At 41.7% G+C, this 26,530-nt stretch overlaps 2 protein-coding genes across 9 annotated transcripts in view; one reads left to right on the forward strand and one right to left on the reverse strand.

Moving 5' to 3' along the window:
• LOC103278123 (myb/SANT-like DNA-binding domain-containing protein 7) lies at nt 1-26,514 on the reverse strand. 7 transcript variants are annotated; one of them, XM_008105897.3, is made up of 8 exons: nt 26,455-26,514; nt 16,634-16,719; nt 14,731-14,876; nt 10,124-10,171; nt 8,682-8,807; nt 3,490-4,011; nt 3,086-3,328; nt 1-2,193 (listed from the first exon to the last, which is right to left on the reverse strand). In XM_008105897.3, exons 5-8 carry the CDS (start codon nt 8,752-8,754, stop codon nt 1,553-1,555), a joined length of 1,479 nt encoding a protein of 492 aa, XP_008104104.1. In that variant the 5' UTR covers nt 8,755-8,807; nt 10,124-10,171; nt 14,731-14,876; nt 16,634-16,719; nt 26,455-26,514; the 3' UTR covers nt 1-1,552. The 7 variants fall into 7 exon arrangements, with proteins under 7 accessions (XP_008104104.1, XP_008104103.1, XP_008104100.1 ...); XM_008105896.3 differs by having other exon boundaries at nt 26,422-26,506; XM_008105893.3 differs by lacking the exon at nt 26,455-26,514 and adding an exon at nt 26,038-26,239.
• LOC100553170 (zinc finger protein RFP) overlaps nt 26,392-26,530 on the forward strand; it is an 11,444-nt gene continuing 11,305 nt past the window's right edge. Inside the window, exon 1 of one of the 2 annotated variants that reach the window (XM_008105888.3) lies at nt 26,392-26,524. The gene's annotated coding sequence lies outside the window, so the exon portion shown is untranslated. Of the gene's footprint in view, nt 26,530 lies in introns of both variants that reach the window. The other variant, XM_008105889.3, reaches the window with a different exon arrangement.

The following is a 26,530-nucleotide window of genomic DNA, read 5'->3' on the forward strand; positions in this document are numbered from 1 at the left end:
TCACAATCATACAAATATTTTATTAATAATTCTATGACAGCTCTCAATAACCTCAAAGCTAAGAAAAGATTAATGTTTCAGAATTATAAAGACTGTAACTTAAAACTAAAGAGAGAAGAGCAGTCCACATTCCAAACAGAGATAAGAACTAAGTCTATTTTAACAAGTGAATAATTTATGTTCCTTTCTGATGGAAGGTAAGATTGTAAATTAACTCCTTACAATGATTTATTCTTTTCTTATCTTATTATTTATGATTAGCACCAAATGATGTCAACACTAGAGATTTTGCAAATAGAAATCAGAATTAAGGAGGACCTTAACAATAGACCAATGGAAACAAAGCAAATCTTAGGAATTACAAAACGAATCACACAAACAGAACAAGGAAAAGGAAAACAATATAACAGAATGATCAAAAACAATTGGTTCTAAGGAAAAAACCAATAAAAACAACAAAATCAACAGAATTGGAATGAGAAAAACAAGTTGATTCCATGAGCAGATGGTGCACGCAGACATGAACCAGGGAAGCAAATAAAATTTATCTTCTGAGGAAAAACAAAAAAAATCACACAAAACTAAGGGCAAAAAAGCCTTCAATGCCTTGCCCAACAGATTAAAAATGCCTATGTGTTGTCAAAGGCTTTCATGGCCGGGATACCTCACAACCTCCGAGGATGCCTGCCACAGATGTGGGCAAAACATCAGGAGAGAATACTTCTGGAACCTGGCCATACAGCCCGGAAAACATACAACAACCCATTGCCTATGTGAACTGGATGAGAGTCCATTTTGGTGGAAGAAACGTATCAAAATCAAATACCCAGCAGGGATGTCCAACTGTGCAAGAAAACACTGATAATGGATTGGGATAAACTGAGATCTCTAGAAGAATTAAAACTAAAAAACCTTTTAAAGCAGCCAGCAGAAGAAAGAGGAGTCACACAATCCCTCATGCCCTGTTTCATTGCCTGCCAGGACCCAGAGAGGGCACAGTGTGAGTCCCATTGCTCATTAGAAAGGGAGTGTGGGAATGTATCTGGAGCATGAGCAGAATGCGTGCCCATGCTGGACTACCATGGGAGTGCTCAGTGTGGACATCATGATGCCATGGGTTGTATAGGTCCTTCTGAAAATGCCAGCGAAATGTTAGAGGAGAATATGCTGCTAGAACACGGCCATACAGCCACAAACCACACAACACCCAAATCCTCTTCTAACTTCCTCTTGCCTTTCAGTCCCTTAACTTGAGCAGATGGGAGCTGAGGAGCAGCAACTGCAGTGCTGGAATGCCTCCGTTCCACAGCCCACGTTCCCCTCCACCTGATGCATGCCTGCCTCTGTATGCGTTCCCCCTTGTTCCTTCCCGGTTGCACTGTTTTATACTATTCATAGCCATTTTTAAACATACAGTTGTGCTGGGTCTTTGTTGCAATAGATTAGGTGGAGGATATGGGGCCATAATGCGGTACTTTAGCTAGAAGTGAGAGAGGTTCCAGGGTGCTGCTCCAGAACTAAATGGAGGTCCCTCATTTGACACCACACCTACTCATGAGAACTTGCTATGGCGCGTTTGGGATCTGAGTGGCCTTCCTGGGCGTTTGAGACTTGGTGGCTCTGTAGGAGAGGGGTTTTCTGATGGCTCCACCTGGGAACGAGTGGGTGGGGGAGTGGCTGCAGCTTGGTAGTGAGTCTCCTGGGGGTCTACCTCCATGGCAGGAACTAGTCCCTGGGGCACAGGGATGTATGTGGATGCCTGGCCATGGGCTGCTTCCCTCCCCCCTCCACAGACACAGCCTTTGTTCTGTTCCAAGAGGTCCACCAGCCTAGCCAGCAGTACTGTCTGTGCTTCAATGTTTTCGTTAAGACGGTCCCGATCCCTGCATTCCCTCTCCCACTGCCTCTGACGAAACTCCACATCCCACTCTTGAAATTCCTGCTGGCGTGCGCTCTCCCTGTCTCGGAGCTCCTGCTGACGCACGCTCTCCCTCTCCAGGTATTCCTGCTGCTGTATCCTCTCCCTCTCCAGATGTTCCATGAGCGCTTTCATTTGTGCGACTGAGTGCTGAAGGATGCGGTCAGTTGCAGAGGATGTGGCTGCAATCACGGTTCTCCTGTCTCTCCTCCTGCGGTGCTCGCCCAGCCTGACCGATGGGGGAAGCATAGCCATCCGATTGGCTACCGTGGCCCCTAGAAGAGGAGAAACACATGGGTGATGTAGTTCTTGCTCACACTCATGCTGCTTGGTGGCTATGGGTCTTGGGTATGGAGACAATGGGAAATATACATGGTTTGTAGGATGGCCACAAGAGCATGTGGGACAGCTTCTGGCCAGTGGTGAGGCTGTCACCTACTGTGTTTCCCAGAAAATAAGACACTGTCGTATATTTATTTTTCCTCAAGAAGACACTCTATGGCCTATTTTCAGGGGATGTCTTATTTTTATTAAGTATGGTACAACAATCTGCATTTATTCAAATATAGTTAAGTCATCTTCTTCTGAAACATCGTCTCCATACTGGAACATAACTCTCCAAACCCGGAATTCCATCCTGAATTTCTTGCAATTCCATTTCCTTTAGAACCATTGGCCCCAATCCTTCATGATGAGCAATACAGCCCTCATTATAAATGAGCAACTCTTATCCATGTAACCTGTTTTGGAGTGAATTAGCAACAACGCTGCCAGTGATTTTATTCCTTGTTGATGGGGCTGCCTGCACCTCTGTGGTCACCTCGGAGATAGCAGCTGTCATGATGGGGCAAATGAAAAGGGTTGCCCGTCTTCTTTACTGCTCCGCGCCGGTTCGTTGCATAGCCACGTCGCATAGCCATGCCTATCACTATGTCTTATTTTCGGGTTATGGCTTACATTGCGCAAATGCTTTGAAATCCTGCCATGGCTTATTTTATGGGTATGTCTTATTTTCGGGGAAACAAGGTATCTGTGTCTCCAATAGGGGTGGTTTCCACCAGCTGAGGGACTGAAAGTATAACAGATGTGGGTGATACAGCATTCCAGGTGCTGTATAGATAGCTTTTGATAGTGCGTGTGTCAGTTGTCATGGATTGAGGGTCTTACCTTGCTCCCTTGGCGTTGACGTCCACAACAGATTGCTCTCGGGACCCTCGGCAGCCTGCTCTCCATGGCTCTCCTCACTCGCAGGCGAAACGGATCTTGCCACAGGGGAGGGAGGAGGGTGGGTGCTTGCCTTTGAGTACACTGAGGACGCTTCCCCACATGCAGAGGCTGTGTCTGCAATGTCTTCCATAGGATTGAGGAGGACGATGTTGTCCTTTGAATCCACGGTATCAAGCATGTCCCCTGTGGTATGGAAGACACCACATATGCACACCTTATTAGCTGCTCGTATGCCTTGGAGGGGAAGATTGTTTTGGGATGGGGATAGGGATGGGGAGGGCATAACACCAGAGCCTTTCCTCCCATCCTGCCCACTGACCCATCCTTGTGCATGTTTGCTGTACCTTGAGAGTTCTGGTAGAATTCCTGGGAGCCCTCTGCCATGGTCCCATCTGCCTGCTGCTGGCTGGTGGATGCCTGGCCGACCGTTACTTTCTGGATACCGGTGCTCTGTGGCATACGCTTAACCTGTAGGGTGCCATCCCCCCGGAGAATGTTGTCTAGCTCATCGAAATAGGGCATGGAAATTGAGGCCCTTCCATTGCGGGCTATATGCTCACAAGCCTCTCTGTACTTCGACCTGAGCGATTTGGTCTTGGTCCTGCACTCCTCAGCTGTCCTGTCACGGCCCATAGCTCTCATCTTCTCCGCCACTTTCTCGAACACATCTAAATTTCTATGTGACTCATGGAGTTGCTCTTGCACTATTGGCTCGCCCCAGATGGCAATGAGTTCTTCTGTCTCTGCCGGGCTCCAGGACATCCCCCTGGCCCTTTTCGCTCTGTTGGCATTCGCTGCGGACATCATGGCTTGAGGTGCAGGGTGGATCTGGGTGCGAATTGCTGGCAGATCGGTGTACACGTTTGCTTCAGTCGTGCATGAGGTGAAATAAAGTGAAAGTTGGCCGTGAAAATATGGCATTTCTTTGGAAAGATCAACTGGCTGCTTCCCCAGGTGTTTCGCTCCACCCAGGCCTGTCCCATTTCTGCTGAAGCACATCAGCACAGGTATGGCATCCGTATAGTGATTCGCATTCATGCCCTGCATCATTTAAACACTGTGTTCTCAAACTCTGGCTTCAATTTGCATTACCGTATATACTTGAGTATAAACCAACAGGAATATAAGCCAAGGCACCTAATTTTACCACAAAAAACTGGGAAAACTTATTGACTTGAGTATAAGCCGAGGGTGGGAAATGCAGCAGCTACTGGTAAATTTCAAAATAAAATAGATACCAATACAATTACATTAATTGAGACATCAGAAAGTTAAATGTTTTTGAATATTTGCCATTATTTCAAAAAAAAAGAGAAAAGAAAAGTAAACTAGCTCTGTAAGTGGAAAAGTAGGGTCAACAAAAACAATATTGTATCAACCATAACTTTGTAATAATAATACTAATAATAAAACTTCATTTGTATCCCACCCTATCTCCCTATGAGGACTCAGGCCGGCCTGCAACATAGTAACAGTCAAACATTCAATGCCTATATAAGCAATGCAGGCTAGATATAGCTCTATAATTATATATACAGTAGAGTCTCACTTATCCAAGCTAAACAGGCCGGCAGAAGCTTGGATAAGCTAATATCTTGGATAATAAGGATTAAGGAAAAGCCTATTAAACATCAAATTAGGTTATGATTTTACAAATTAAGCACCAAAACATCACGTTTTACAACAAATTTGACAGAAAAAGCAGTTCAATATGCAGTAATGTTCTGTTGTAATTACTGTATTTACTAATTTAGCACCAAAATATCACGATATATTGAAAACACTGACTACGAAAATGGCTTGGATAATCCAGCAACTTGGATAAGCGAGGCTTGGATAAGTGAGACTCTACTGTACTAATTTAACATATGTATTTCCCCCTGAAACGTTTACAAATCCCCACTCTCTATATGTACATTTTTCTCCTGCAATATTTGCAAGCCCTATATATCTGTTTATATCTATCTAGACATGTCAATATATATTTGTGTGTATTTCCCCCTGTAATATTTGCAAGCCCTATATATCTATATTCATATATATGTATCGACCTTGTTTTCCTGAATATAAAACATCCCCTGAAAATAAGACCTAGTAGAGATTTGGAGGAATTGCCAAATATAAGACATCCCCTGAAAGTAAGACCTAGGAGAAGGGCACCAGCGCTACCAAGGAAAGGCATGTGTGGCACAAAGGAGGAGGGAAAGACGCATGCCTTTCCCTCCTTTGCCTTCACCTTCCTTGGCGGTGGCGGCTCCATTATCCTCCGCCCAGGAAGGCGAAGGAGAAGCCCTCCTTTGCCTTCCTCAGCAGCGACGGCTCCGTTCCCCACCCAGGAAGGCGAAGCCCTCCTTCACCTTCCTCAATGGCGATGGCTTCCTTCTCCACCCAGGAAGGCGAAAGAGAAGCCCTCCTTTACCTTCCTTGATGGCGATGGCTTTCTTCTCCACCCAGGAAGGCGAAAGAGAAGCCCTCCTTCTCCTTCGCCTTCCTCGGCAGCGACAGCTCCCTCCTCCTCCTCTGCCAAGGAAGGCAAGGGAGAATGAGGGAAAGGCGCGTGCTTTTTCCTCCTTTTCCTTCACACCGCAGCTGCTTTCCTCAGCAGAGAAGGGAGCAAAATAAGACATCCCCTGAAAAGAATACCTAGAGTGTATTTGGGAGCAAAAATTAATATGACACTGTCTTATTTTTGGGGAAATGCAGAAGACATCTCTCTGTATATAGATAATTATATCTATATAGGATTTGCAAACATGTGAGGAGAAAATTTATATAAAATTATTATATATACTCACAGATATACAGGAAGCTCTATATATTTATCTATATCTATATAGGATTTGTAGGAACTTGCAAACATGTGAGGGGAAATTCATATATTAAAATAATGTATACATACAGATACAGATATACAGGTACATGGTAATCTCTAGATATCTATATTAGGCATGTGCAATCCATTAAACAAATGGTTCAATACTCGCTTTGAAAGTACGGGGGCGCTGGCACTTCTTTTCTAAAGTCTTTTCCAAATTTTGAAGCAAAAAAAAATACAGAACTTTCCAAAACTTTCGATTCTTTGTATGTACCTCAATGGCGGATGTGCATGCGCATGAAGGAAAACGCTATCGTCAATGGGGAAAGCTTCTTTCTCCCTCATTTTTTGAGCTATCCTAATGAAATTTGCTACAGTGGTAGAACACATTTACCACTGTTAACACCAAATCTAAGAACGTTTGACTTATCCTCAGATTTTTGGCGAATTTTCAATGTTTTTATAAAAAAAAATTAATAACAAATATCTGTTCCTGGTTTGGAAGTGTTATTTCCTGTTTCATTGGGTTCTTTACTTTGAAAGTCGTTATTCTACTTCAGAAACTTTGTTTTTGTGGCTGAAACTTTGTTAAATTGGTTGAGACTCAACAATCCATAATGTGCTATTTTTTATAGGACAATGTCCCTTGCGCAAAGACGTTTTGGCAGTGTAAATCAAATTTCGCCATGTTTTTATGACAGAACCAATAAGGAAATGACATGTATCAACCAGGAACAGAAATCATAGCACACCATCAAATCACTCCTGACAGATGACCATCAGCCTCTGAATAAGGAAAGTGTTATTTCCTGTTTCATTGGGTTTTCTGGGTCTGAGAGTGTGTGACTTGCCCAAGATCACCCAGTGGGGTTCCATGGCTTGGTTTCTACTGTGTTTCCCTGAAAATAAGACCTAGAAAAGAGACGCTTGATTCCTCTCCTCCTTAATCATGATCTCTTTCCCTTTGCAAAGCCCCCAATTGGGGGCGCAAAAAGGGCGAAGGGAAGCAGGGAAAGCCGTGTGTCAAAGGAGGAGGAAGAGAAGGGGTGCGTTTTGCAAGAGTGTGCCTCCCCGTGTGCAAAACTTGTAGCGAAGAATGTGTGGAAGGAAAAGAGGGAGGAAAGGGTGCCCTGTTTGCTGCTGCTGCTCCAAACAACCCGGGCCGACTACCTGCTCTCAGAGGGCTTCAGCAGAGTCGGCTTGCTCCTGAAGGCTCTGGATCTTGCAGCGCTTCAGCCCCACCACATCGGGAAGGAAGGAAGGAAGGGAGGGAGGGAGGGGAGAAAAAGGAGAGGAAGGAAGCCACAGAAGCTTCCCTTGGCTTCCATTTTTCTCTCCCTCTTGCACAGAGTTCTCCAAAGCTTTGCCAAAAAAAACCCAAAAAAACGCAGCTCCCAATTCGGATTCTTCTCCCCCCCCAAAGCAGCTCGATTTCAATAAAGCGCCACCTTTCCCTCCTAATTCAGATCGAGCTGCTTGGGGGGGGGGGGGGGAGGAGAATCCGGATTGTGTTTTTTTGCAAAGCTTTCCCTGCTTTTGCACGGCTTTCCCTGCTTCCCTTTGCCCCTTTTGCCTTATTTTCCTCCTTCTCTTTCAGCAGAGGACGAGGGAGGAAAATAAGAACACAGCATGATATGCCCCATGCTATATCCAGGAGTGAAAACACTCCAGGCTTGCTTTCTATGGGGCTCTTAAGCCCGATCCAGGAGATTGGCTGAAAACGCTTTCTCATATATCTGAAGGTATTCTGAACGGTATTCCGAAGATGGGCTCCAAGGTTTCGAATTGGAAGGTTAACTCCAAAGGGCCAAACCACCTCAGAACCCTGTTTGATTGTATTACGATTAATGATTTTATTACGATGAACGACGATTCCGATAAATTTGCTCATGCCTAATCTATATGTATATAGGATTTGAAAGACCTGCAGACATATGAGGGGAAAATTCATGTATAACATTAATGTATATAGATTGATACAGATATGTAGGTACATGGGGATCGCAAAGGATTGCAGGGGTAAATGCCTATATTTCTGTAGGTGAATTTAACAAAAATTCAGGGGAAAATGCTTTTATAAGATTAATGGATACACACACACACACACACACACACACACACGGTTTCTTTGCAAAAAAAGCCAGGAAATTGGGTGGGTTTGAAAGAGAGCCATACAAACAAGAAGGCAATGAAATGTATCTCCTTTCCCTCCTTCCCTCCCTTTTGACTTGGTTCTTGCAATAATAGTACTAATAATAATAAATCTTCTTCCTGACTCGCAAGGGTTTCTCTCCTTCTCCTTTCCTTTTTCAAAACATTCCCTTCTTGGGAAAAAAAACCCACACTGTTAAGGGAAGGGAAGAGGAGAGATAAATATATCATATTGCAAGCAATGGCCTCCAGGCTCCTCTGCTCGGCTTGACCCTTTATAAACCGAGGGAGGCTTTTTCAGCCTAAAAAAGGGCTGAAAAACTCGGCTTATCTTCGAGTATATACGGTAAGTGGTTAATGTAGATGTGCTCCTAGATTCCAGAGCATCAGAAAACAAGTTTGTTCCCTTCTTCAATGTGACATCCTTCCAACTATTTAAACATGTCTTTTCATGTCCCCTCTCAATCTCCTCTTCTTTATGCTTCTCCTAACTAAACATACCCAGCTCCCTAAGCCATTCTTCATGAGGCTTGTCATCCAGACCTGTTCCACAATATCACAATGCCTCACCTGTATGTGGATTTGCCAGAATCTTCTTTTCTTGGTATGGGTACTGGTACTCTATTAGATCAGGGGCCCACATAGCCTCCCCTTGCTCCAGACAGATGATCAGCGTTGGCTTAGAAAGACACAATCCTGGTGGAGAGAAGGAAGAAAACAAAAGAGGAAAACAACTCAGATAGGAGAAAGCTATTGTTTCAGAATACAATTCCCAGAATCCCTCAACCAGCTATGGTTGGTTGTAATTTTGAACTGCTCCTCCTATCAAGAGATTTCTCCTATTGCTCAGATGCTTAATCCTGGCCTCTGAATTAAATCTAAACCCACCTAATCAATGGAATGTATGTACACTTTGATTTACCAGGTTCTTCTCATTCCACTAAATTCAGCCCCTACGTGGAAAGTTGACAAAAAAAGGGAGTGGAAAGAAAACCAGTTTTTCCCTTTCTTTAAGAGTCATCCCTCTACACCAGTGATTCCCAAAGTGGGCGCTACCGCCCCCTTGGTGGGCGCTGCAGAGATCCAGGGGCGCAGTGATGTCCACAGGTGCCTTTGGGGGCGATGAATAACTGTATTACCTTTCTATTCTGAGATCAAAAAATAGTTTCATAATTTCAAACTTCAATGTTTCTAATTTACACCTTTCTTTACTATATTTTACAAAAAAGGTAGAAACATTAATACATATATATTAATACATATATACATATATTAATACATATATGTTTAATTGCTATTAAATTTTAAAAAAAAATTTCCAGGGGGCACTGAGTAATATTTTTTTCTGGAAAGGGGGCAGTTGGCCAACCACTGCTCTACACCTTTCAACAGCTATGCAGGAAATGAAATATGGAGAACAGATGAGGGAGAGACTGAACTTCTGTGGACCCGATTTGGAGTCATATATATTTACTTCTAGAATGGGAAAGAGAATCAGTTTAAGTCACACACTTGCCATTTAATATAAGAACTTTATTAAAACAGATCTTCAGCTTTTAAATGAGTGTGGCAGAAGGTTCTTTCATAGGAAGTGCCTTTAGCTTTGTTAAGTTTCAAAGGTATTTCAAACTATTCTAGACATTTTACTAGGACATTATATTTGATAGGTTTAAAAACATTTGTACTATAGATTGAGCATCCCTTATCTGGAATTCTGAAATCCAAAATACTCCTAAATCCAAAATAGTCCATGTCGATTACTAAGGGGGTGATATCTTTGCTTTCAGATAATTCAATGTACACAAACTTTGCTTTTATGCACACAATTATTGAAAACATTGTGCTAAAAATTACCTCCAAGCTATGTGCATAAGCTGTATATGGAACAAAAATGAACTGGGTAAATACGAGGAGAGGGAATCCAAAATCTAAATACTCCTGGTCCCAAGTATTTCAGATAAGAGACACTCAATCTGCATTAACTGTTTTAACAGCACTGTGTTTTTACTTACACTGTAACTCGCCTTGGATCCTTCACTAAAGGCCCTTCTACCCAGCACCTGAAATGCAGAAGTTACCAGGTTAAAAAGGGATAGCTAAATGACGCTAGCATTAAACAGAGGAAAAACATGTGGTAAAAAGGTCCTTTTATATCCTGATTTCGGCCAGAAATGTGCATATTCACATGATTGTATAACCGTGCAGTCATGCAAAACACGCGATTTCCTTTCCTCTCCCCTGTGTTGACTGCTCCAGCGCACACTCGCTTTTAATAAGCCCGAAACAGCTGATCAGCTGATTGGGCTGTCAAATAGACACACAGCTGGTTTAAAGGAAGCACAAATGGAGAGCAATTAGAACTCTCTGAAACTCTTTATTTCACAGTTTATAATATTAAAGAATTGGGGGAAGAGAGATAAGAAATGTGCTTGTGTGTACATCCAGATATTTCCATATGCACATGACATTCAGCTCATAATGAAGTGTTTAAAAAAAAACCCTTCTGCTAGATGTCCCCTGTTCACCTTCCATCTCATTCTGATACAGAGGAAGAATGTGAGGATGGCGGGGAACTAATCTTGGGACTAACAGATCTGTGTGGGGCCTGCAGTCTGGTCCCGGGATTTTTTACCCCCCATTTTTAAACATGGATTTTGGCGCTGCCTTGAAATGCCCTGAGGGAAATAAATTAAACTGAATTAAATTATTTTCTAAATAAATGTCATTAAACCCTGAACAGATGGCCCCCAACTGTCATATTTTTACTCTCTTTTAAAAAACTGGGAATCTTTAAAATTAAACAAAAAGCCCAACTTTCTGGAGAAAGACATTTGCTGGTCCACAGGCCAGAGATGCTCCATAGGTTCAGAATGTGTGAATAAAGAGGAATTACTGCACTTGGTTCTCTTCTGTTGGGAAAAGTGTGCCTAGTTCATGGACTGGATCTAAGTGAAGAGCCGGAAACGGTGGACTAAATGTGGGCAAACATAATCTGAATCTATTCTGTAGAATACAGTTTGACACCTCTTTAAGTGCCACGGCTCAATGCTATGGAATTCTGGGATTTGTAGTTTGGTGAGGCACCAGCACTCTTGGGCAGAGAAGACTAAAAACTACAGCTCCCAGGATAATAATAATAATAATAATAATAATAATAATAAACAACTTTATTTAGGGGGACTCAGAGTAGTTTACATACAGATAAAAAGGCAAAGATTTAATGCCATAAGTACATCATACTATATCAAAAAAGAGAAATAATATTTAAAAGCTTATTACAGTAAAACTATCAGATTAAAATGTAGAAATATATTTAAAGAATAACAATTAAACAAAACATGATTGCACAAAGTGTATCCCAGATTAATTAAAATAACCAAACTGCAGCAGGTATCAAGTGTTAGTTGTGATTCAACGTAGACCATAGGAGCTTAAAAGTGCAGGTTGTGTTAATCCTCCTCCTCTCCATACACTAAGGTACATAGATAAGTTTTGAATAGTTTTTGAAGGAAAGGAAGGGGGGGGGCATTTTTAATTCTTTAGGGAGGAAGTTCCAGAGGTGGGGAGTGATTACAAAGAAGGCCCCCTCTCTCATCCCCAACAGCCACGCTTGTGTCAGGGATGGGTCCGAGAGCAGGGCCTTCTCCTTTGAATGAAGTGCACAATATGGTCTATATAGGGAGATATGGTTAGACAAACAGGCTGAATTGTTTAGGGCTTTATAGGTAGCGGCTAGCGCTTTGTATTTAGCTCAGAAACGGACTGACAGCCAGTGGAGCTGCCACAACATGGGAATGATTCTCTCCCTGTACGAAGCCCCAGTTAGTAACAGGTTGCCGATCTTTGAACTAGCTGTAGTTTCCAAACTATCTTAAAGGCAACCCCACGTAGAGCATTGCAGAAGTCCAGATGTGGACCAAGGTGTGGACTATCAAGTCAGACATCTCAAGGTAAGGGTGCAGCCAGAGCAAAAGTTTTAACTCTGCAAAGGCCCTCCTGGCCACGGCCGACATCTGAGATTCCAGGGTCAGCAATGAGTCCAGGATCACCTCCAAGCTGTGAACCTGCTTGGAGGCTGGTAGACTCTGTCTTATGGTAGACTAGGCACTGATACCCTGATCTGCTTTCTAACTGATCAGGAGTACCTCTGTCTTGTTTGGATATAGTTTCAGCTTGTCAGCTCTCATCCAGCCCATTACTGATGACAGCCACCGGTTTAGGACCAGGACGGCATCCTTGGCTTTGGGTGGAAAGGAGTAATAAAGTTGGAAGTCATCGACAAAATTTGACACAGAAGTCCAAAACTCTGGATGGTCTCTCCCAGCAGTTTCATGTAAATGTTAAACAGCATGGGGGACAGAATAGAACCCACAGGCCACAAGCCAGGGGGTCGAACAGGAGTCTCCCAGCACTACATCTGGGTCCGATCCTCCAGGAAGGACTGGCGCCACTGCAGTACAGTGCCCCCTAATCCCATCCCAGAGAGTGGGTATCGAAAGCCACTGAGAGATCCATGAGAACCAACAGGGACATACTCCCCCTGTCTAGCTTTCTTCATATTTGACCTGCTGATCCCAAAAACAGCACCAGTTTCTCTCTATCAGCTCTAGTTTTTTTTAGATACAGAACATATGCCATCTACAAATTGCCATCTGCTCACCCACAGAAAACCACAATAGCCATATCCAAGAAACGAGCTGAGGCCATCTATTCAAGGTAATTTTCTGAATCGATACCACAAATAAGCCCAGGAACAGGCCTAAAAACCAGAACACCAAGGATAAAAAACTTTTTTCTTGGGCTGTGTAATTATACACAAAAAGTGACAAGAACAGAAACACTATTTATGCTCGTTGCAAGTGACAATGTAGTAAAATGCCAATGTTGTAAGTCCAAGTTCTGGATAAAATTTCTGCAGTGAAAGCTGACTCTGGTAGACTCTGTCTTATGGTAGACTAGACACTATCTTGGAATTGTTGGGTTTTTTTTGTTTCTGCAGGACTATTCAGAGGTTTTGCTCTCTCTTGAATGGAAGTGTATCTCCTATCCAAGTATTATCCAGGCCTGACCTTGTTTTACTTACAAGGTCATTCGGTGGGTTAATAAACTATTAAAATACAAATGAAAACCATCAGCTCAAGATAGGTGACAACAGCAGACATACTGAGCAGCAAATAATAAAATCATATTCATTTAAAAAATAGGAGACTGTTAATATTCACAAAATAAATATTAGAATGTTTTAAAACTGTTAAGATTTTTAAAAAACAAGCCTGTAAAAATAAAAAGGATACAAGAAGAGGCCTGCTTATCATATCTGCAACCTATCTAGTAGTGTAGGACATGAATTTTTGGTCTACAGTTTACATTTTCCAGATCTTGTCCAACAGTTCTTGCACTTTGTAAAACAATTACACTACATAAACTGAAATATTTTCTGTTCCTGGTTTGAAAGTGTTATTCCCTGTTTAATTGTACGGTACTTTGAAAGAAATTGTTATACTCCAGAAACCTTGTTTTTGTGGCTGCCACAAACTAGGTTAAATTGGTTGAGACTTGATACAGGTTGAAAAACTATAGAAAAAGGTGGTGCAGGATGTTCCGCAAAAACAAGGTATTTTAAGTTTAATAAACTTTTCCCATGTTTCTATGATAGAACCAATTAGAAAATGACATTTATAACTCAGGAAAAAAATCATGTTACATATCGTTATTGTTGGAAAAGCAATCACATACATGTTACTTGGTATAAATACTTGTTTCAACAGGAAATATGAAAATCCAGAATTACAGAATTAGTAAATCTATTCGCAATTTGGTGTCAAATTTGTAGATGACACCAAATTGGGAGGGATAGCTAATACCCCAGAAGACAGGATCAGAATCCAAAATGACCTTAACTTATGAGAGAGCTGGATCCAAACTAACAAAGTGAATTTCAACAGGGTGAAATGTTCAACAGCTAGGAATATAAGGTGCTAGACATAGGCCTAAAAGAAAAAGAAAAAAAGAAACGTAGAGATAAAGACACCAAGTCTGAAAACAGTCCTTGTGAAAAGGAACAAGGAGTTTTAGGCTGGATCTACACTGCCATATAATCCACTTTCTGAATTCAAATTATCTGCTTTGAACTGGATCCTATGAGTCTACACTTCCATACAATCTACTTTATTTATTGTATCAGAAGCGAACCGAGGGAACAGTAGTAATGTATTTAAAAACACAAAGTCAAAAACTTAGCATTAAACTAAATGTCCTTTGACCAGTAGCTGGCCACTGGTGTTGCCTCTGGTGTTGCTATAAGAAAGTCCTCCATTGTGCATGCGGCAGAGTTCAGGCTGCATTGTAATAGGTGGTCTGTGGTTTACTCTTCTCCACACTTGCATGTTGTGGACTCCACAATATAATTTAGTTGAAAGCAGATAATCTGTGTTCAGAAACTGGATTATATGGCAGTGTAGATGGGACCTTAGCTAACCACAAGCTGAACATGAGTCAACAGTGTGATGCAGCAGCTTAAAAAGCTACTGTGATTTCAGGCTGCATCAATGAGAGTACAGTGTTGAGAAGATCAAGGAAAGTCATAGTCCCATTGTATTCTGCTTTGGTCAGGCCTCACCTGGAATAATACTGTGTCCAGTTCTGGGCTTTGCAATTCCAGATTATCATTAACAAACTGGAATGGGTCCAAAGACGGGCAACCAAAATGGTCAAAGGTCTGGATGCCAAGCCTTAAGAGGAGCAGCTTAGGTAGGTGTGTTTAACCTGGAGAAGAGAAGGTTGAGAAGGGACATGATGGACATGTTTCAATATTTGAAAAGATATCAAAATGATTAGTTTGTTTTCTGCTAGTCTACAGATTAAATCATGGAACAATGGATTCAAATGACAGAAGTGATTCCATCTAAATTTTAGAAAGAACTTTGTGATGGCAAGACCATTTCAATAGTGGACTATGCTCCTGCTTGGGAGCAGAGCAGTGTTTCTTCCTCTGGAGGTTTTAAAACTCTGACTGGATGGCCATCTGTCAAGAGTGCTTTGATTATGTGTTCCTGCTTGGCAGAAAGGGGTTGCACTAGGTAACCTTGGTGGTCTTTTCCATTGCTATCATTCTATTATTCATAACTTGCTGTGGGGTCCCTTTCTCCTCCTCACATTGTCTCATTTTCTCCCACCTAAATAATACTAGTAAACCAAGTAAACTATTTCTTCCCCCAATTCCTTTCAAAGAGACCTTGTTTAACCTCTGACAACATATACTGGGAATGAAGAGGGGGGCTGGTTAAAAGAGCAAAACCTATGGACTGAAATTTCCTTGTTCCAAAGTCTGGCTTAAGCAACTTTACTATCACTCTTTTACCTTCCAACTTTCTAAATGGTGAACAAAACTACTGACTTTTCTATGAGGATGTTAAGAATGTAAGAAACTTATTATAGGGTATGTATTTTCTTATCTGGAAAACTGACATAGCCCAAAATCACTAAGATCATCTGGAGAGGCCCTGCTCTCGGTGGTGGCTCCCCGGCTGGGGAACACCCTCCCTGGAGATATCTGACAGGCTCCTACCCTGCTGGGATTCAGAAGGGCCGTGAAAACATGGTTATGTGCCCAAGCTTTTGATGAGTAAATGACAAAGTTGACATGGCCTGATTTAATGATGAAGCATGAGGATCTCGGACAAATGGAATTAATTATATATATGTTTTTAAGGTTTTTATAATGTGTTTTAACAATGTTATTAATTGATCTGTTTATATTGTTTTTTTATGATTACATTTTGGGCATTACATTTTACCAATTTTTGTAAGCCACCCTGAGTCCCCTCGCGTGAGAAGGGCGGGGTATAAATGTTGTAAATAAAAAATAATAAATAAATAAAGTGTCTACATAGATTGCTAAGATAGTGATACATCAGCTTTCTGGCAATTCAATGTACACAAACTATGTTTCATTTAAATTATTACAATATTGCATGTAAAATTACCTTTAGGCTATGCAATTAAACTATATTGAAGCAGGAATAGATTTCATGTTCAGACTTGGGTCTCATCCCCAAGATGTCTTATGATATCAATGCAAATATTCAAAAATGAAGAAAAAATCTAAAATACTTGTAGTGTGCATTCATTTCAGACAAGGGGTACTCAACCTGTACTGATACACAGTTATGTGCACAAACTCAGCTTCCAATAATAATAGTGATGCATGGCAGCAAAACAAAAACGAATAGTGTTTCTTTGCAGAAAGGAAATTGTATGTGCCTAACCCACACACCATGTTCAATTCCAAGCTGACTGTGGGCACACACAACCCAGATTTTTCAGAAAATTACAGGGTAAAAGGTCAAGGTCAAATGAATTGAATTAAATTTGAGCATGTTATGCCAGCACTGGAAACAAGTGTGGTTTTACTTCATTATTCTTCTGCCTGTGTAGACAAGTCCTGAGATAACTTGATTGTGTTATTTCTGCTTCACATTTTGTTAGCGTCCACTGGCTGTTCTCTGAAACATTGGTCTCACCTGGTATGCCTCCGGGCTGGTCATACTTCATTCCTAAAACAGAGCAACAGACAGGCAACCGAAAGGGAAGGCAACGTACTTCCTTCCTGGGAAAGAATTATAGTGAGAACATCTTGTTAATATAAAGCACACATGTCAAAACCCAAGGCTCATGGGCCGAATCCAGCCTGCCACATCATTTAATGTGACATGCAATGCTTTCAATGCCAGGGCAACATAATTATATTTACAGTCTTACAATTACAAATGGCTCTTTGAAGGCTCATGTCGCCATCAGTGAAAATGAGTTTGACCACCCTGGAAGAAAGGATTTGGAAATAAAGTCCTATGTGGAGCTGATAATTGTTTAACCAGGAAATGAGAAGATTGAGAGGTGATATGACAATCATGTTTAAAAATCTGAAAAGCTGTCAGTGGATGATGGGGGCAACCTGTCTTTTTTACTCCAGAGAATAGGATTCAAGCCAAGTGATTACAATTTCAACAAAGGAGATTCAAAACAAACATCAGAAAGAGCTTTCTAATAGTTAAGTACTATTAGACACTGGAGAGCTCCGGTGGCGGAGTGTGTAAAAGCACTGAGCTGGAGACCGAAAGGTCCCAGGTTCAAGCCCCGGGAGCGGCATGAGCGGCCGCTGTTAGCTCCAGCCAACCTAGCAGTTCGAAAACATGCAAATGTGAGTAGTTCAATAGGTACCGCTCCGGCGGGAAGGTAACGGTGCTCCATGCAGTCATGCCGGCCACATGACCTTGGAGGTGTCTACGGACAATGGCAGCTCTTCGGCTTAGTAATGGAAATGAGCACCAGCCCCCAGAGTCAGACATGACTGGACTTGACGTCAGGGGAAAACCTTTACCTTTACTATTAGACACAGGAATGGAGTATCTCAAACTCTATTTGGGGTGCTTTAGCGGTAGACTGGTTGACCCTTGGAGAGTCTTCCAACTTTATGGGTCTATGATTCTGATGCCTTCTTTGCCCCATACTAAATACTAACATTGATCAATTGTGGTGGTGTAATTTGAGTGTTGGACTATATTAGAAAGTAGTGTTTGAATGTCCAGTTGGTCATGGAAACCCACTGGGTGACCTTGGGCAAGTCCCAGTCGCTCAGCCTCAAAAGCAAATTCCCAATGAACAAATATTACCAAGAAACCCGTGATAGTTTTGTCCTAGACAGGCATCCTCAAGGCCAAGCTCTTTGGGCCTCCAACTCCCAGAATTCTTGACCACTGAACAAGTTGGCTAGGGCTTCTGGAAGCTGGCGGCCCAAACAACTGAGGGGGCACAGTTTGAGGATGTCTGTCAGGAAGCTGCAGCCATTTCTTGGAAGAGTACTCAAATTGTTTGTGGTCAACAATAGCAATAGTCCAAACAGAGTTCAAGGCACAAAGGATTGTCCAAATGTTCGTTTTGAAAGTTAATAACATAAAGTCCAAGTTCCAAAGTACAAGGGTTACTGGCTGAAACATTCCATACACGAAGATTGCTTCCAGCCATGAGCTGTTGCAAATGCCAAGCTTTTATGCTACCTTTGCAAAAGTCCTACAACTGGGCAGTTTTCTTCTGGGCCAACCTCTTTGACCTGTGCAGCTGAATTGAGTCCACTCTGGGTTGTAACCAGGCAGGGAGTGTTAAATCCTGCTCTTCCTGCTGAAGAACCTCATTTTGCTCACACTCCGCTGATTCTGAAGGGTCTGGCTCCTGCTCAGCCATAGCTCTCTCAGAAATATCAGGCTGCTCATTCACCATGGGCTCAGACTCTGCTGTTGGGAAGCAACCATCCTCCACATCATCCTTGTCTTGCCCCATGGTCCTGACACCATCTTAGGATCACCATAAGAGAGAAATGACTTGAAGAGATACAACAACAGCAATATACAGTAACTGTAATCAGACTGCTTGGCTTTTTTTTATACTAAATTTGTAGTGAGGAGACTTTTCTTTGACTTAAATGATCATGGAATCATAGAAATGGAAGAAACCCCAAGGGCTATCCAGTCTAACCCCATTCTGTCAGCCTGAAACACACCGTCAGAGCACTCCCAACAGATAGCCATCCAGCCTCTGATTGAAAAATCTCCAGAGAAGCAGACTCTATCACATTTCCAGGTAGTTACCCACATCCTTGGGCAAGAACGCAAGGATACCACAGCTGTTGCAGACGACTGCATGAACTCTCTCATGATCCATTTTAGAAGTCTTCAATAGGGAAAGGAACAGAACTACGGGCCTGACTCTCAAACTCTAACCCTTCCAAAAAAATTTTTATTTGCCTCACTTGTTGGCTAAGCAATCATGCAACAAGCTATAAGAACTGGTGCTGTCCCTATAAAGAGCAGTGGTTCCCAACCAAGAAAACAAAATAAAAATTGAATGAAATAACAAAAAGGAGAATAAAAATAAGAAAACTAGAAATTACATTATGAATGAAAATTTCCCAAGTAGAATTTCACGCCTCCTGTAGCAAAGGATGCTTGCTCATTCTGCTGCCACTAACTCCAAAATGATTGTAACATCAGACAGACAGACGTCTAGGCTCTTCTTGCACACAAATAAATGTATTCTCAAAAGGGCTCCGCGAATCAAGGGGTTGGGAACGCGGCAGCTACCCCCCCCCAAACCAAAAGACTTAGTGGGAGTTAGCTCTTTCCCCAACTAAGCCTTTGACCTACTTCTTTTGACCTACTTCCTCCATGCAGATGCCCCTCCCTCCTGCGATAAGTTGCTGAGGCTGATGACCGAAAGCTATTCGCACCAGAACAATAAAACCTTAAGGAGTAAGCAAGCAAGCCTCTTCTCAACTCACACACACTAAGGGCCTGCTTTCAATATACAATACAGCCTTAACACAACCAAATTCTCCACATTACAAAGAAAAGCATCCATCCTTGTATATAGCAAAAGATGTGTGTGTGAAAGTTGACTGAGGAAGAATCAGATGCTTCTAAAAGAAGCTTTCGAATTAGCTAAGTGGTTTGAACAGGGAAAAGGAACAAGAATTTTTTTTAAAGGAAACCATTGAAAATTGGCGTATTTTTATTTGGGTTGCCAAATGGACAAAAAACAGAGATAGCCCTAGTTAGAACTTGGATGGGAGGCTGTCAAGCAATTCCCAGGTGCTGTAGTCTCTATTTCAAAGGCCACCATTAACTGACTTAAGCTTGAAGGCAACCCTTTCAATGTGTTTATTCAATCAGCTTCCCCTCTCTCTTACACTCACACATATATACATATAGATCATTCAGTCATTTTTGTTCCCCATGGGACAAAGGTTTCTAAGCAAAACTTTATCCCTCAGTCCAATTGCTAGACCCAAGCAGGATTGACTCAGGATACATCTACATAGACACTATATTGCAGCTAAGCCAGCTCAAGGTTGGGTTAACCACAAAATGTACACACACCCCCACCCCAAAATGCATTAAGCCAGAAACAGCAGGTTGGAAAAAAACCTCACCAGAAAGTCTGGGATAAGCCACAAAATCCGCTGCAGCTGATCGGATTATATCCCATGCAAAGATAAAAAAAACGCAGCGCTGTTGTCAGGGCTGACGCACTTTAAAAACCCCAAACAATCTGGTCAGAAGATAAACAATTACCCCTCCCCCCCACCCAGAGGGGAAAACCACATCAATCCCATGGGGACGCTTCCTTTTTGGTCCTTTGTTCTCATGTCCTATACCCTGAAACGGTCTACAGCTGATCCTACAGCTGATCCGCAGTTGGTGGATATTGTGGCCACCATCTCAGCCTCAAATAGCTTCTTGGGATGTTTGTGTGGGTGCCACACAGCCAAACCAGGTCATTTAAATCAGCAGCTCGCAACATATGGTCCAGGAAGGATTAAATTATGAACTATTATTATAGTGTTCATAATATTACATGCAGTCCCCAAATTACAAACAAGATGTCTGTGCTCCTCTTCAGAAGATTTCACTGCACTTTCCGTCCCTGTGAAAACTGGATTTTGAAAAATGTGGTTTGTTGTGGGAACAAGGACTCGTAATAAAACTTGGGTGGAGACACCTTTTCTCCATTATAACTCTTCCAGGAGTGATTTTCCCTTCCTAGGGGTAGATTTCCTCTCATTTCCTGTTGTCTCGCCACCATTCTTAACTATGAATCATATGTAAGTCAGATGTTTATTTGGGTATTGCCTATATTTTACATTTTGATGGAATATGTTTAATCAAAATATTATAATAGGAGTGTGTACTAACTTCTATCCCATTCTCTCTAAATTTGAAGGACTTCCATGAGAAAATTGAAATAATTATTTGATGTAATCTAGTGCTTAAAATCTTGAGATAAGTCTTGGAGGTTTGCAGCCAAAAGAGGTATTTAAAAGAAGGTTCATGGTGAAGTAAAAGTTGGGAACCACTGATTTAAATCAATCTACAGCTGCATTATAGTGTCAGTGCAGAAGCAGCCTCACTGAAAAAATACAAACCCGATAATTCCGAGATGAATGCCTTCATAGCCTAAAGGCACCAGATCCCTTCTGATTTGGAGGCCAAGCCCTGGCTAGTACTTGTATGTGAAATTGCAAACAAATCCCAGGCCTGCCTGTAGTTTGTATTTCAGAGATAGGAACTGGCAGACCTACAACTAAATATTCATTGCCTAAGGCTGCATCTACACTGTAGGATGAATGCAGTCTGACACCATTTTAACTGCCAGATCTCAAGGCAATGGAATCCTGAGATGTGCAGTTTGTTGAGGCACCAGCAGACAAAGTGTAAAACCTTGAATCTGTAGCATTGAGACACAACAGTTAAAGAAATGCCAGACTGCATTAATTCTGCAGTGTGTTTGTACCTTCAGTCCAACACTCAAACCATTGCACTACTCTGGTCCTTTCCCTTAGTCCCCTACTACACTGTCATATAAAATTCAGATTATCTGCTTTGAACCGGATTATATGGCAGTGTAGAAAGGCCTTAAGTCAATCCAGAGCTGCAAAAATATTTACACTCATGAATATCTGAAGCTACTTTTCTTATGCAAGAAAACACCTGAATGAAAAAGAAAATTCACTAGAATCATTATTAAAGTTTAGAAAAAATGTTTTCATAACAATTACTAGTAATCTGAGATTGAAGATAATTATTTGTTTAGTATTTATTTATATTTATCATTATTTATATCTTGTTTTCTCTTAAAAGAGACTCAAATGGCTAACAATGTTAAAATGTACAATTTAAAACCCAAAAACATATAAAAAGTGAGAACATTACTTTCGTTTTTGCAGAAGGCATTGAAACAGAATGAAAATCACACACTTTATTGATTTAACAATCTCCAAAAGGCAGAATTTGGACACACAATTATTACTTTGAAAATACCTTGGCAAAATGCAAATCTTTAAAATACTTAACCTATTTGGTGTGGAAATGGCCACCTAACCCCCAATGAGATAAAGGGGGAAAATACTGATGGGATATGGAGTCCAATTCCCCTTGGAAACAAAGGGAGTACAACTGTATGACTAACGCAGTTTGATACCACTTTAATTCCCATAGCTCATTGCTATGGAATCTTTGGAGTTGCTGTTTTACAAGGTCTTTATTCAAAATAACTCTAAGTTCCCCCTCCAACTCTCCCATGAGAAAAGCCATTCCCTCAGGAAACTCATCAATCTGCCAAAGCAAAGATAAGCATTACTAACGAATGAGATATCTCAGTACAAAGCTCAACTTGAGCGACTGATATCAGTGGGTGGAAAGCATAACAACACCCATCACACACACACAGCAAATTACCAAACCAAGACAAAATAGTAATAGTGTGCATACAATAAAGTAATCCTGTATCCCACATTGTGCAAATGCCCCTTCACTGTATCCCAAAGCATTTACTTTATTCCCAGCTCAAGAATGGAAAAACGGAATGTCGGTGGACAACAAAAGATTTAAAGATGGCCTTAAAGCTAATCTTAAGAAATGTGGAATAAACTCAGACACTGCAGGCCCTTCTACACAGTCATCTAATCCAGAATATCAAGGCAGAAAATTCCACAATACCTGCTTTGAATATATCCCCACTGCCATATATTCCAGTTCAAAGCAGATAATGTGGGATTTTATTCAGCTGTGTGCAAGGGGCCAGGAAGCCCTGGCCCTGAGCATTGGAACTGGAGGTCAGCTGTTATCAACAGTGATGTGGACTTCAAAGAAGCACAAATAGAGGGTGAAAGGGAGGAAACATGCCAAGAGGAAGGCGTGTCAGGCAAACCCTTGTCATGACTGCAACCTTCCACAATGTCCTCCTTGTGAAAGAATTCTGCGGATCCAGAATAGATCTCCAGTCATTTACAGACCCACCGCCAAGACTCTACTTTTGGAAGATTCATACCCATTGCCTAGGATGAGTGTATCCCAAAGAAACATGGCAGGCTTTAAGCTTAACATCCTAGAATCATAGAGAGACTGACCACAAAGGGCATTCAATCTAACCATGCAGGAACAGTCAAAAGCACTCCTGACAGAAGGTCATCCAGGCTCTGTTTTAAAAACCTCTAGAGAAGGAGATTCCACCAGACTCCCAGGCAACATCACATTCCCATGCTCAACAGCTCTTACTGTCAGGATGTTTTTAGTAATGTTTGGGAGGAATCTATTTTCCTACAATCTGAATCCATTGTTCCATGTCCTAGTCCCAGAGCAACAGAAAACAAGCTTGCCCCCTCATCAATATGAGATTCTTTCAAATATTGAAACATGGCTATCTTGTCCCCACTCTGCCGCCTTTTCTCCAAGCTCAACAGACCCAAACCCTAAAGAAACCATCACTTCAGACCTTTCGCTGTTTTGATTGCCCTTGTCTAGACCGTTTCCAACTTTTTCATATCTTTGCTGAAATTTATGGGCCATAACTGGATGCAACATTATTCGAGGTTTAGTCTGACCAAAACAGAGCAATTTGAAGGCCCACTCATGTTTTGATGTAGGCAACTGCCTTCTTAAAGGCACCAGATATAGACTGATATTGGATGCTAAGTAGGGTCTGCTCTGGTTGGTCCTTGGGTGGGAGATCTACATGAAATACTTAAAAATTCATATGGGCAGTCCCTCAGTTACAAACATCCAATTTACAAATGATTCATAGTTAAGAACGGGGGCGAGACAACAAGAAGTGGAAGAAACCTATTCCTCAGAAGGGAAAGTCACTCCTGGAATGGGGAAAAGTTGCTGCCAATGCAGCTTTATCACCAATTACCTTTTTGAAAACATTTTAAACTTTTATCTTGTTTTGTTTAGATTCCTGCTTGTTTCCTTAAGTCTTAGTTGTGAAACTGTACATTTATTATATTTACCATTTAATTTTTGATAATGTGATATTATTTTTGATGTGGATTTGTTTTTGGAACATGGGGGTTATTTTTGTTTTTGTTCATCTTCTTACGGCATTGAATGTTTGCCGATATCTATTGTAAACCACCCTGAGTCCCCTCGGGGAGATAGGATGGGGTATAAATAATTATTATTATCATCCTTGTTTCCACAACAAGCCAATTTTTTCAAAATCCAAATATTGCAGGGATAGAAGCAAGATATAATCTTCTAAACAGGGGCACAGACAGCAACCTTCCGTTTCTTACCCAAAGCTTATATACCCAAAGCTTGTTTATGTATATTATGTGTGTGTGTGTGTGTATGGCTGGAGTTACTCCTAAAAATGTACTTGTTCCGACTTACAAATTCAGCTCTTCTTGAACACCTCCAGAGAAGGAGACTCTACCAATGTAAAGGTAAAGGCTTTCCCCTGCCATTAAGTTTTGTTGTGTCAGACTCTGGGAACTTATACAAAAATACAATATTTGGTTGGAGTTAATAATATTGCAGTATAGTGGTATAGTGCAATATAGTAAAATATAATACTAATACTTTGCTATACTAATATAATGTAAAAATAATATTGATAATATTATATTATATTACAATAGATAAAGGTAAAGGGATTGGTGCTCATCTCCATTTCTAAGCCAAAGATCCAGCATTGTTCGTAGACACCTCCAAGGTCATGTGGCCGGCATGACTGAATGGAACGCTATTACCTTCCTGCTGGAGCGGTACCTATTGATCTACTAACATTTCCATGTTTTTGAACTGCTAGGTTGGTAGAAGCTGGGGATAACAGTCGGAGCTCACCCCTCTACCCAGATACAAACTGCTGACCTTTCAGTTCAAGTTCAGCAGCTCAGCTGTTTAATCTGCTGCGCCACCACGGGCTTAAATATATTACAATATAATACTAATAATAATACAATATATAATACTGGGACATGAGAGAAACCTCCCACAGGATGGTAAAAACCATCAAAACACCCAGGCGTCCCCTGGCCAGCGTCCTTGCAGACAGCCAATTCTCTCACACCAGAAGCGACTTGGAGTTTCTCAAGTCGCTCGTGACACAAAATAATAACATTAATAATATTGTAATATAGTAATAATAAAATATTAAATATAGTTACTACTGATAATATATATTACTATATGATATACTGTATTATTATTACTATTATTATTATATTTGTATACTTTAAGTTGTACTGTTTTTGATTGTGATCCGCTTTGAGTCTTTGTACGGAGAGATAAAGGATATAAATAAATAAATATACTTTTAAAAGTACCTGTTCTGACTTACATACAAATTCAATTGAAGAACAAACCTACAGCTCCTATCTTGTATTGTCGAAGGCTTTTGTGGATGGAATCACTGGGTTGCTGTGAGTTTTCTGGGCTGTATGCTCAGGTTTCAGAAGCATTCCACAGATATATATAACCCACTTGCCTAGTTTCCAACAGACCTCACAACTTCTGAAGATGCCTGCCACAGATGTGGGCGAAACGTCAGGAGAGAATGCTTTTGTTACATGCATGGACAAACTTGGGTCCTCCAGGTGTTTTGGACTTCAACTCCCACAATTCCTAACAGCCTCAGGCCCTTTCCTTTCCCCCCTCAGCCACTTAAGCCTGAGACTGTTAGGAATTGTGGGAGCTGAAGTCCAAAACACCTGGAGGGCCCAAGTTTGCCCATGCCTGTTCTGGAACGTGTCCACACAGCCCAGAAGACTCACAGCAACCCAGATCTTATCTTGCCCAGAATTTGGTGACTGACTGTATCTATAAATATGGAAATATGGACTTTTCCCAGCCCAAATGTTTTTCCAGTCTGATCTTGGAAGCTAACCAGGGCCAGCCCTGGTTGATACTTGGATGGAGAACCATACAAAATATCAGGTGCTGTATTTCTGAGGAAAGAGCTGGCATAGCCACCTCTGAGCATTCTTAGCCCAAGAAAACCCCATGAAATTCGTGGGCTCGCCCTAAACCGATGCGAAGGCGCGTCCCCATTTCCCAATTGGCGCTCACTGATTCGAATTAAAAGACATAAATACCTCTTTTGCTGCAATTCTATCAATCCAACCTCACAAGATGGAGAGGGGGGAAGCCACGCTTTGTCCTTCCAGGCTGTTCTTTCTCTCTCTCCCCCCCCCTCCCCTTTTTTTATCCTTTCTTCCGCAAAGGATTAAAATACCCGGGACCTGGCCTCGTGATCCACTGAGCATGCGCACAAAGGCCAAGCGTTCCGCGCATGCGCAGTAGCGGGCCGTGAAATTCCCGTCGCCTTTCTCCCAACCGTCTTTTGGCTCCAGGCCCTGAAAGCGGGCGAGGATTCCCGAAGTCTGGTCTGACAAACGTTTTGGAGGGGAAAGGGAGGGGGAGAAGGAAGGAAGGAAGGAAAAGAAAGAAAAGAGGGAGGAATAGAAGGAAGATTAAACCTTTTGGGAGGGAAGACTACTCGTCTCGCTTACAAGCCAAGCGCAGAAGAACAGGCCGCCATATTGCCTCACACCGGTTGGACGCGACTGCGCATGCTCCGAGGCAAGG

This window comes from Anolis carolinensis, chromosome 2 (assembly GCF_035594765.1).
Source record: "Anolis carolinensis isolate JA03-04 chromosome 2, rAnoCar3.1.pri, whole genome shotgun sequence".
NCBI lineage: Eukaryota > Metazoa > Chordata > Lepidosauria > Squamata > Dactyloidae > Anolis > Anolis carolinensis.